We start from the raw sequence: 11,202 nt of genomic DNA, 5'->3' as shown, positions 1-11,202 counted from the left end.
AGCGTCTCCGCCAAAGATAGGGAAAGATGTAGGCCCTAGAGTCGGTCCGTCATGTCCCACGGCGTACAAGTACTGTGCTCTGCTGCTCCTAAGCTACCCCAATGGGATGTGTTCGGATGGTGCTATCAATTTACGATTGATACATAAGCATGCACGGTATCCCCTACTCGTACAGTAACAGTACTCGAGTACGACTTCATGCAGGGGCTCAGACTGGGTTTTTGGGATCTGCTCGGCTCAATGCGTGGGTACTGTGCGCGTGGGTTCTTCCCTTTCGGCGGGAAACGCCACCTCTGGAGACTCAGCCAGCCTCACGCTCCACAGGGATATGCGGTATCCGAGGACAGAGATGGAGCACTGGCACCGGTAGACTATGGGCTGTACCTTCTCTGAAGAAGGATGGGGTACGGCAATGGTAGCAAAACCTATGCGGTGAGCAGGCACTTTTGCGGTCCATAGATTGTCGAGTAGCTCCTTAGAGTTCTTCAGCAGGGGGGTTATTGTGCAGGAATGGCCTGGTCCCACGATTGTTAGGTTGGCCATTATAGTGATCAGGATAAACCATCTGACACTGCATTCTGCTCCCGGACGGACGAACCACGGTAAGGATGGAGACGGAGATTTTTTTTATTTTTATTTTTTCATTCCCCCCCGTTTCCTCTCTTCTCACACCTTTTCTCACCCCCCCTACCCCTTCCCACCCTAACATGAATACCATAAAGTGGACCACAAGTCCGATATCAGACCCCACTTCAATCGTTGTGACTGTTGATCAACCAGACCAAAGGCAGCGCAGTACAGTACACGACACCAAAACCGGGAGATTTTCCTTGGTTCCCCGTCGTTGACGCCTTCCACACCTGCAGCACAGCGGGTCCACAGAAGCCCAACCAACCTCGGCGGCGGGAATTCAGGGGGCCCTAGCGCTCTGTGTTCACTCGCCACATCCTCGATTCCCGCTTCTGGGTTAGACCATTCATTCTTGGAGCACCTCAAGTTGGAGAATGTCATGATACCGCTATCGGTATTCTACCCTAACACTTTTATTTGAGTTGCTTTTGGCCCGCCTGTGCCCTATCTGCTTCCACCACGCCGCCTTTCCATCCTGTTTCTTGTAGAGTACCGGTAAGCGAGTAAGCCTGCCATACATATCATACCCAAGAACCTTCGCTAGACATACACCTGCTCCGTGCGCCCAGATCTGGATCTCCCCGACACATTCTCAACTCCAGCACCTCTCGACCACCTGAAAACTGACTCCCGACTCTATCGTAATGAGAATTTATTTGCCCATTGGGGTACAGGGCAAGCCGCGCAATAAATGCCTATTTCTCTCCCCTCACTTATCGTGGCGTCCTCAACTGTCACCTTGCATCTATTTCTCCTTCCCACTCCTTATCCACCGGGCATGGCGATTCAGCACCCTGCAACTCTTGAACACAGGTTACGAACCACAGGTATGTGAGTTGGTACGGGTATTTTACGCAGATTTTTTTCTTATTTTCTCTTCAGCCTCACCCCATGGGACCAAGGAATTCGCAATCACTGATGGGGTACGGTACGGTACTCTGGTTGACTTCTTTCCTCTCATTGAATCTGAAGCTTGTTCTCCACATCATCTGGCTGCGCTCAGTATCTGGATTTGTTCCTTATAATCACCACTAGCTTCTTTCCTTTCCTCCATCTCACTTCAAACCCTATTCCTGTCCCTGATCCTCCATTTATTACCACTACTGCTGCTGCTAGCTTATTATCGTTATCATTGCCATTATTACCATCCATCACCTTTTTTGTGCTCGAGTGTCAAACAAAATCGCATATCTTCCAGCACATTATTCCGCTATATCTTTTTATTTTTCTCTTTCATTTTTTTCATTTCCCCCCCCCATAGATATGATACTGTACCTGATTGTCTGAGAGATTCCCTACAAAGTTCGTACCACTTCCCCTCTTCCCGCTCTCCCCCATCCAACCGGGCACTTGGGCTTCGGTTTCGCCACTGCGGATAATCCTTAGTACCTCCCCCCCATCACTCAATCCCACCACGCCCCTACCCCCGTGACGCGGCTGCGTGGAGGCTCCAAAGTTCCTAAAATTGCTTTCGGGGACTCTTACCAAGTTTTAAGTGCTCCTGGAGCAGGTCCCTAGATCCTCTCCAGAATTTCCCGCTGCCTCTCTCCCAGAGCTCCCCCCACAGAACCTACCCGGACCTCATCTGTCTATTATTTTCTTCTTTTCTCTCGCTTATCCTTTCGCACACCTCTGATCCTCTACCATTACTCCCCAAACACTTTATTCAGATATATTACCCCCACACTTTCCTAAACAAGATCTAGTCAAAACTTCTCCCTTCAATCCTAGCTCTGCTCTGAGATTCTCAACCTTGTTGCTACGGGCGGAAGGTAAAATTCCTGAACAGAATATTTCGAAAAGAGGCGAGGAAAAAAGGAAGGAAAGAAGGATAGAGAAAAAAGTGAGTATCATACCAGAATTTGCTATCACCCCAAAAAATACGATGGTCTTGTCTTAGTATTGTGTTGATGCCTCTTGAGACATATCCCTTTGTGCCTCTTCCTTTCCGCCCCACAGCTCAACTCGGCCAACTGGCTTAAAAGGAAACTGTATCTGGATCACTGCCTACAAGTTGCTATTAGTGCTCGCCAGTGGGGAGCAGGTTCAACAGTGTTTAGTTGACTGCGGGGTGCTATCACAAAGATTGTCATTCATACAACCCCCGAACTCCCACCGTTGTAATAGGAACGCGGAATATACATTGCGAGAAGCTTTTTGTGTCAAGTAGGCTCGGTACGTGGGCCGAATATCTCCTCATCCTCTTATTTTACCAATTTTTCTACCAAGATAATATTATTACAATACCTACCCATATCACCCGCCTTGATCACCATCACCGGTAACTTATTTTCTTCTTCTATTTTCCCCTCTTTAGTCCTATTCCCGTGTTCTTAAATTTTCTTTCTTTCTTTCTTTCTTTCTTTTCTTTTCTTTTCTTTTCTTTTTGTTTTTCACTTCTTCCATTTCGTGTCTGTGCTCTAAATCTTCCTTTTTTCTTTTTTCCTTCTTTTCCCAGCCGCCGGTATGTACTAATTGACCTTTTGGTCTTACATTTTTCTTCTTCTTCCTTTCTCTTTTCAATCAACTTCTTTATAGATATTGCTCAATCCGGCCATTCCGCAGGACGTGTATTTGTCTAACTAGTACATTACACTTTGCAGACACTCGAGATACCCAATGGGTGATGTGCAACCGCCTAATGAACTCACGCGCAATCTAATAGTATCATCCACGCCCCCAGGAGGATACACGGCGCAAGAGCAAACCGTTGCACCCGAACGGCAACCTCCTGCAACCCTTCCCAAGAACCCAGACCCATATACCGGTATTCCATCTCATCCTCTTGCAGGAGATATGGGAATGGCGGCTCCGTTAGTTCAGCAATCTCAGGGATACCGTCTTAATCAACCACAATACGTACAAGTTCCCCCATTATTGTCACAACGATCACATTCCACCCCACATCACCAGCCTACCCAATTCATGCACAATGGCGCACACGTTCCACAATCTTTACATCCCCACCCCCAGATGTCGCAACAAGGGACACATATTCCTCCTACCAACCAAAGATGGCAAACGGGACACTCTCCAGCAGGAATAGCATATCAATTGTCTCAACAGACGCAACAGTACCAGAGAGGTCCAGCATCACCAACCCCGAATGGCCAATATTTTGTTCCTGGATACCAACATACCTTTATCGATTCCTATGGCCAGCAATATACGCAAGTCCTCACACAGCATCGGGATCCGCAGGCCCAAGTTCAGTCGGGCTCCTGTGCAGTTTGCTATTCCTCCAGTTACCCTCCCCATCACCCGCAATCTACGGGCCCTACACAAACACAGTTCCAGCATTGGTATGGGCCTCAGATGAGCCCGTACTACCCTGTGCCTCCACAGTACATCGTGCACCAGGTTCCGGTTCAACACCTGCCGCAGCCGCCCTATAGCCAAGCTCCACCAGGCCCTTATGTTAGGCGTCATAGTTTCCCGCTGCGGCAGTTACCGCCTAAACCACGGGAGTCGGATTCGGGGACGGCCAGGACCAGCCGGTTTGCCGGGCATCCAGGAATGTCGGGTTGCGACGGTAGAGCAGCAAAAGCTGCAGCTGTGGGTTCTGGGATAGGAGCTAGTGGTAGAGAAGAAGCTGCGGTGGGTGGATATGCCGAACCTTCAGCAAGAGGCCCTGGTCAGAGCTACTGCCCCTATCCAACACTCCCTCTTCTACAACCTGCACTGTCCCAGTCTAACAGCTCAGCGGAAACTTCAGGGATTTCAACAAATGCAACGACACCCGGAGCATTAGATTCTTCTCTTTCTTCCTCATTATCACTACCTCACCCATCTCTCCCACGAGGACCTCCGCGAAAACCGAAGCAATCTGGTCATGCGCTCTGGGTAGGCAATCTGCCGACTGGGGCCCAGGTATTGGACCTGAAGGAATACTTCTCAAAGGATGCGAAGAGTGACATTGAGAGCGTCTTTTTGATATCAAAGAGTAACTGTGCCTTTGTGAACTACCGGACCGAGGAGGCCTGCAGTGAGGCAATGGCCAGATTCCATGACTCGAGGTTTCAGAACACAAAGCTGGTTTGCAGATTGAGAAGGAATTCGGCACCCTCTGCTGCTGGCGGCGCAATGGCGCTGGCTCTATCGCTAGATCCATCTGCTCAGTCTATTCAAGATGCTCAAGATGTTCAAGATAGTGGTGACGAGAAAGAGGAGGATGGGGCTGACGGGGTTAAAAGCCCTCCGGTTGGGCCGAAGGTTACCACTAGAATTGTGGGAAAGGACCGCATATTCATCGTCAAAAGCTTGACAGTGGAGGATCTGGACCTGAGTGTGCGAAACAGGATCTGGGCAACTCAAAGCCACAACGAATCTACTTTAAACCAGGCGTTCGAGGTAACTTTCCACTCTAATGCTAATTTTTTGGAACCTGCCTAGCTAATACCAATCTCGTCTTGTAGACGGCAGACAACGTCTATCTGATATTTTCAGCAAACAAGTCGGGTGAATATTATGGCTATGCTAGGATGACGTCCCCAATTCTGGACGACCCAACAGGGTTAGAATGGACTCCATCCTCACAGCCCCACGAAGACTCAGATCTGCCACGGGCGATATACACTCCTGCAACCTCGCAGGCTCCCCAGGGCCGGATAATCGACGACTCTGCGAGAGGCACTATATTCTGGGAGGCAATATCAGATGAGGAAGTTCCTGGCCCAATTGTCACTACCAACGAAGGGGAGGATAGCCGCGAGAAAGGTTCCGTTGCGGTTGCAAAGGCTTGGGGCAAGCCCTTTAGAGTTGAATGGGTTTCCACCACCCGAGTACCATTTTATCGGACGAGAGGCCTGAGGAATAGTTGGAACGCGAATAGGGAGGTAAAGATTGCCCGCGATGGGACGGAGCTGGAGGAGAATGTGGGTAGGCGGCTCATTCAGCTTTTCCATCGGAATGGGAGTGGACCTGTGACTGGGAATCAGAATACTCATATGCCCACCCTTCGAGCCATATGAAGGAAACCCTTCAGTGCTTTGGGCCTTCGTGGTCTTGTTGATGTCTCTTTTATTTCTTCTGTAGAGCTGATGGAGCGACCCTTATTAGCTCTGCCCTACTGTCCTTTCTCTCTTTCGGTCGGGATTTCTTTAGGGTAAAATGTTTTCTTCTTTCATGTCTTTCATGTCTTTCATGTCTCTTTTTAGAAAAGTGCGAGGGTATGTTTTGAGGTATGGTGCTGGTTTGGTCATGGAGCTTGAAGGTCATGTCTGGGTATTTTTACCATTTTTATAACATTTTCCCATTATTCTCGGTTAACCAAGAGGTGTGGCTACAAAGTTGCGCTTTGCCCGCTCTCGCTACGGAATCTCTTGGTCGTGGTGCTTTTCCCCTCTTATTCTAATCTGGAGCCGTACCTCATGTTAGGGCTATTACTATACCATTACCGGTGCGATACTAAAAGTGGAGGGTGCACAGTATGATACCGTAACTATGGTACAATACAATTTACCCCGGAGATTGAAATGGCAGGTATTTGTCAAGTCTCGTATGAGTTTGAGTATAGATTCACAGCCCGGGTGCGGTATCACTGGGATATTGTATCGTAGTTCTAGGATTACATCCCAGAAAAGCCACACTTACCCCAAGCTTTCTTGTTTCCCACCCAGAGCGACTCATGGTGTGAAAGACTGTGTAGCAATGTGATGTTGCACGTTACACCGTGGGTAACTTAGAGCCCCACAAGGTATCACAAACTCCAGTGTAGCACTCCTCTGTTTACTCCTTCTCCTATGATTATGATACAGTACAATAATGATACCGGTAGACTACCTGCGGGGCTGGGCTGTTCATTCAGCGAATACACGGGCGGAGGTGTGTATGTAGTGATCGAGCCGAGTTACCCACGCCAACAAAACACTCCAATATTTCTGTGTTTTTCGCATCCTGGAAAATACCTGTAACTAAGGAACTCGCTAAAGGGAGACTTCTTGTAGTGCCTTGATCACCGCTAGTTAAGTTTTCTTGTTCCGGTGATGTGCTGCGATTCCCTTAGTTACTTGCTGTGGCGCAGCGCCACACCGATCGCTCCAGGTGTAACTTAGCTACGGTAACTTAACTCTACTATTTGCCGGTTGACGGATGGAGGGGAGTGATCTTGCCTGGCTTCACTTTTGCCAGTGCGCACGCCATTTGCGTTCATTTACATCCTTAGAACACCGGCATCTTCGCTTGTAGTCTGCCTTTCGACTTATCATCTTGCTCGTTAAGTTAGAAGTTTGGTGGGTGGATACTCTCCGCTGCCCTGCCTGTTTGGGGTGCTGGAAGGAGATGGAACATTCTCGTCTTTTTCACTTCCTCTCCCTTCTTACCTTCCCTTCCCTTCCCTGCCTCTCTTTCCTGCGCTGTCCAGCTGACCTACCGTCTTCCTCCTTCCTTCACAATTGGTGCGCACACTCAAGGGGCGGCACGGTGGGCGGTTGGCAGACTTTCTGCTCACCCCGGCTTTGGAAGAAATTCGTGGAAGCCCGTGGAATTCCAGGTGGATAAGAGGTGTCGATGAGAAAGTGAATGTGTGTGAATAAATAAATGAATGAATGGGTGAGTGAGTGAGTGAATGGACGCTGGGTGACCCCAATTTTCTTCTAGAGAGCTCCATCTGCGAGAAGAGGAGAAGAGGATGGCGAGGTTTCCCGCTCCATCATTTCCCTCTCCTGTTTAGCGGTGTTTGTTTCCTCCGATCAACGCTCAACCCGCACCTCCTCCCCTACCTCTGATGGCTTGTTCGAGTATTCAGCACAGATAACCATCTAAACAAGCGGTGACCGACATGATAACATCAATAACAGAATCTCAAGTGATCCGGTTTTGGGAACTTGGTAATGGCAGTAGGTGCTAGGCCATGGGGCTCAACCAAACCTGCCTGGACTGTTGATTACCTACTGTGAAGAAGAATTTAGGTTTTCGAGAACGATCTCCCCAAGCGACCAACTGCTGAAGATGAGCCCCTCGAATACTCGGCGTTATTGCTGAGGGTCTCCTAGAACACGTGATATCGGCGGACGGACGAATCTTTTGATCCCTTGAGGGTTTCCCCTGTATTTTCTCACTACCTTCTCAAGGTATCATAGTTTTTCTTGTCCCTAGAACCTCCATCCTAGCGCCTACACGATGTTCCTAGGAGATTATTTCGTTAGTTAGGTACGATACCTAGGCTGATACCCGAAAGGTAATTAAGAAATTAATAACCAAACAGCGGTTCAGGCAGCCTTCGGTTCCCAATTTCCGTAACCACTTCTCGAACCTATGCGCTCAATATGCAGGGCTTCACTGCGTCAATGCTGAGCGTCCACCGGACGCTTTGTTACTGAGCGACCGCTACCGCTAATACTACCTGTACGATAAGGGTCTGCCTTGCTGCGGCATCTGAGACATTATTTCCCGCTGTGGGAAGCCTTGTCCGGCTTGATGCGTCGGCGGTTCCACCCTTAATTCCTAAGCTGGGAAAATATTAGCGAGGCTTTGCAGGAACGCATGTGGGTTTCGGGGGATTTATGGTGTCGTTAGCGGATGTGGACTTGATATCAACTCATCCTTGTCGAGCACCTTAGTTTCAACGAAACGCCGACTCCCAGGAGATATTCCTGGGTTCCATCCGATATGGTCAACCAGCGTAAAGCGTCAATCGACTTGCGGATAGCATATATTCTGCGGGTCCGGGTATTCCTCTCAAAATAAAAGCGAAGCAGAGGAGCTTGTGACGATGTGGAATTAAAGTGTTTGGCTCCGGTTATATTGTGTCGGTTTCGACGGGTTCTCGGGTATCTGATGTTAAATTGGCCTGCGGCGGGGGAGCTGACTCGACCAATCACGGCACTCAACCAAACTGCGCATGTTGTCTCGTCCCTGGGATCGCGTGCGGCCTCCCACTACTTCTCGAGTAGGAGTGCGGGGATGGGTGCAAGAACCGCGGTATCTGCACAGGAATCGAAGGATTCTCCTATGCCTTACGCTGTTCATCCGAGATAGTACTTAGGCTGTGATGCTTCAGCTTGGTGCCTTAGCGAATAATCTCACGGATTTCCGCAGGGAGGTAGAAAATTATCAAATTGTGCACTAGTCCCCCAGGCAGGGGAAATCCACGAAGTCAGGAGGGTGCGAATCAATGAAGCTCCGAGAATGACGAGGAAGAATACCTCCAAATGGGCGTCCCAATCAGTGGAATGAAGTCCAGTGTCCCCTATTGAGAGATCCTTTGTGTGATTCTCCAAGTTAGGGGAGCAGAATTTCTTGCGCCAGAGGGATTAGTATTATTGAAGGGGAGGTTCCGGATCGACATCAAATTGCGACCCATGGGGAAGATCGACCATCAGATTGACGTTCAGACAAAGTTTTTTTCTCCATAGCTGGGGGGGGATCCTTCTTCTCCAAATAAGACCACACTGTAGAAAACTCTCTAGACTTTGTTTGGAGTGCTTGCTTATTTATCGGCTGACTCTCGGCGAACTGTCCGAACTACCGGTCGCATTTAGGACGCGTGGCCGGGTACTCCGAAGTTGCTTTTCTTGCTCCAAGTCATCAATATATTGATGATTCGATCAATATAATTGGAGAGGGTAGCGGACCTAGCAAACAAATATTTGCGTCCCATATGAACCACAAGACACAAACGAAGCCGTGTCCATTTGCAACACCCGTTAGCTGAGAAATTCACAATTTCTCACTCGAGTGACAGCTGGTGTTGGGTAACCCAAAAGCCAGGGTGGTTGGAAATGAAAAACAATCCCACTTGGAAAGTCACAGTTAAGGTTGGGCGTTTCTACCAGATTAATCGACTGGGGTATTAAATGGCAAGATCCGGTAATAACCAGTACCGCCTACGTCAAAGCACGGGGATGCGCTTTTTTTCCCGACCAAAAAGGAAGAAGGTGGGAATGACCCGACAGATGGGTAGTGGGATGGTGGAGTGACCTTATCTGCTACGGGTAGTGTGTAACGCCGGAAGGGAAGTGAATAGGGGTAACTATTTTACTTGGGATTCAAAAATTGTTTGCAGCAAGGGGTAATTGGAAGGATTTTCCGCCAATTTGTGGAGGTTGCTTTCTTTCCCTATGTTTTTGGCGGTTTTTGGGCTGTTTGATGGTGCGGAGCCGGGTGAGTGGGGATCGGATGTACGTGCAAGTAACGTCCCCCGCCCGCCACCTGGCGAACTGAGCACAGCACAGGTGCCCCCGACTAGGTACAGTATCGCATAGATACAGTGGTCGGCAATCCACGGGTTCTATTCACTCCGGTTTAGCTACTCACTTGTCGACCTTTTTTTAGAGTCCTATCATCTAGTCTAGAAGGCCATCACAGAGCTGCCTCCACTCAACTTATAAAAGTTTCTAAATTCCAATTATTGGATATGATCCAAGATAAGCTAGCCGGGTAGCCGGAGGTAGTCTCACACTTATCCACTCACCAACACAATAGGAGAGTGCTGTAAGTAATACTTGTCATTAAAATTTATCTTAATTTGGTTCAAAGAATTGCATCCGACCTTCAAGTAGTGATTTATGAGCTCCCAGTCTCGACCCTTGGACATGATACTCCCGATTGCCTTGCCGATGGGTACCGGTGAGACATTGTGTACGGTCGTTCATCTACCCTTGCGGCTTGCTGGCTAACTACCTAACCTGGACAACCTCATTGAACGAGATTTTCAGGGATGTCATGCAGTTTTAGATGGTATCTGTGGGGAGTTGATATAATAGGAACTTGTGGCTATCATCTCAGAACCGGGATTCGCTTTGAGTGCTGTAGCCTGCCAAGTGGTTGCAATTAAGCCATCGCACATACAGCAGTTGACTGCAAGACTTATCAAAGCGAGTGATTATGAATAAATATATGCACTACTTGGCTGAGCTGCTTTGATCTCGCTATGATATTATTACAATGTCGTGGTGATAATACAGTGTACTCCGTCTTTGTTTTATTGTCATTATCATTAGCTAACTTGAAAATTTAACCTCCGAACATCCGTGTTGTTTTACCAACTGCCACCCCCCTCCCTAACCAATATTATTGTCCATTGCATCGCCATGTAGGCCAAATCCATAACCTTGCCCTATAGCAGTCGCCCACCCCACCACACTAAGACACAAGCACGGCTCACTCCGGCAATCCCACGAGTCACGCAGTGAGTAGTTCGCGTTTCCCAGCGTGTTGAAAGTGTTGGACGGGGAAGTTTTTACCTCCGGCTAGATAAGCACCCGGACACGATATCATGCATTAAACATACGGCACTCATTCGTTCCCGCAACGACATCGTTTGAGTGTCGTTTTTTTGGGCGGTGAGAGAGAGAGAAGTGATAATTTTGTGATTGGTTCTTGACATCTTGACGGGCGCGGGGGGATTTATATGTCGGTGACTGGGTGTGGGTGTTTATGCTAGCGGGTGGGATTTGGATGTTGGCTTCCGTGTGACTGTCTTAGTGAGGGGTGTTGAAGCGCTTGAACATTCATATATGTGTAGTGATGGAGTATTATAGTACTCAAATAGAGCACCAGGAATTCGGTAACACAAAACATCATAAATAGTATCATACGTTACTAGCTCATCATGACCAAATAGTTAACCAC

General features: G+C 48.5%; 1 protein-coding gene; it reads left to right on the top strand.

Moving 5' to 3' along the window:
• Window positions 1–1,260: 1,260 nt before the first annotated feature.
• On the top strand, window positions 1,261–5,600 carry GSTUM_00011532001 (uncharacterized protein; the record flags this gene model as incomplete). XM_002841964.2 has 4 exons in its annotated part: window positions 1,261–2,473; window positions 2,553–4,646; window positions 4,680–4,980; window positions 5,046–5,600. Exons 2-4 carry the CDS (start codon window positions 3,250–3,252, stop codon window positions 5,598–5,600), a joined length of 2,253 nt encoding a protein of 750 aa, XP_002842010.1. The 5' UTR covers window positions 1,261–2,473; window positions 2,553–3,249.
• Between the last annotated feature and the right edge of the window lie 5,602 nt (window positions 5,601–11,202).

The sequence above is a fragment of the Tuber melanosporum genome (assembly GCF_000151645.1).
Source record: "Tuber melanosporum whole genome shotgun sequence assembly, scaffold_87, strain Mel28".
Lineage (NCBI taxonomy): Eukaryota > Fungi > Ascomycota > Pezizomycetes > Pezizales > Tuberaceae > Tuber > Tuber melanosporum.
The sequence above is the reverse complement of the archived record's forward strand: the minus strand, read 5'-3'. Positions and strand labels throughout refer to the sequence as shown.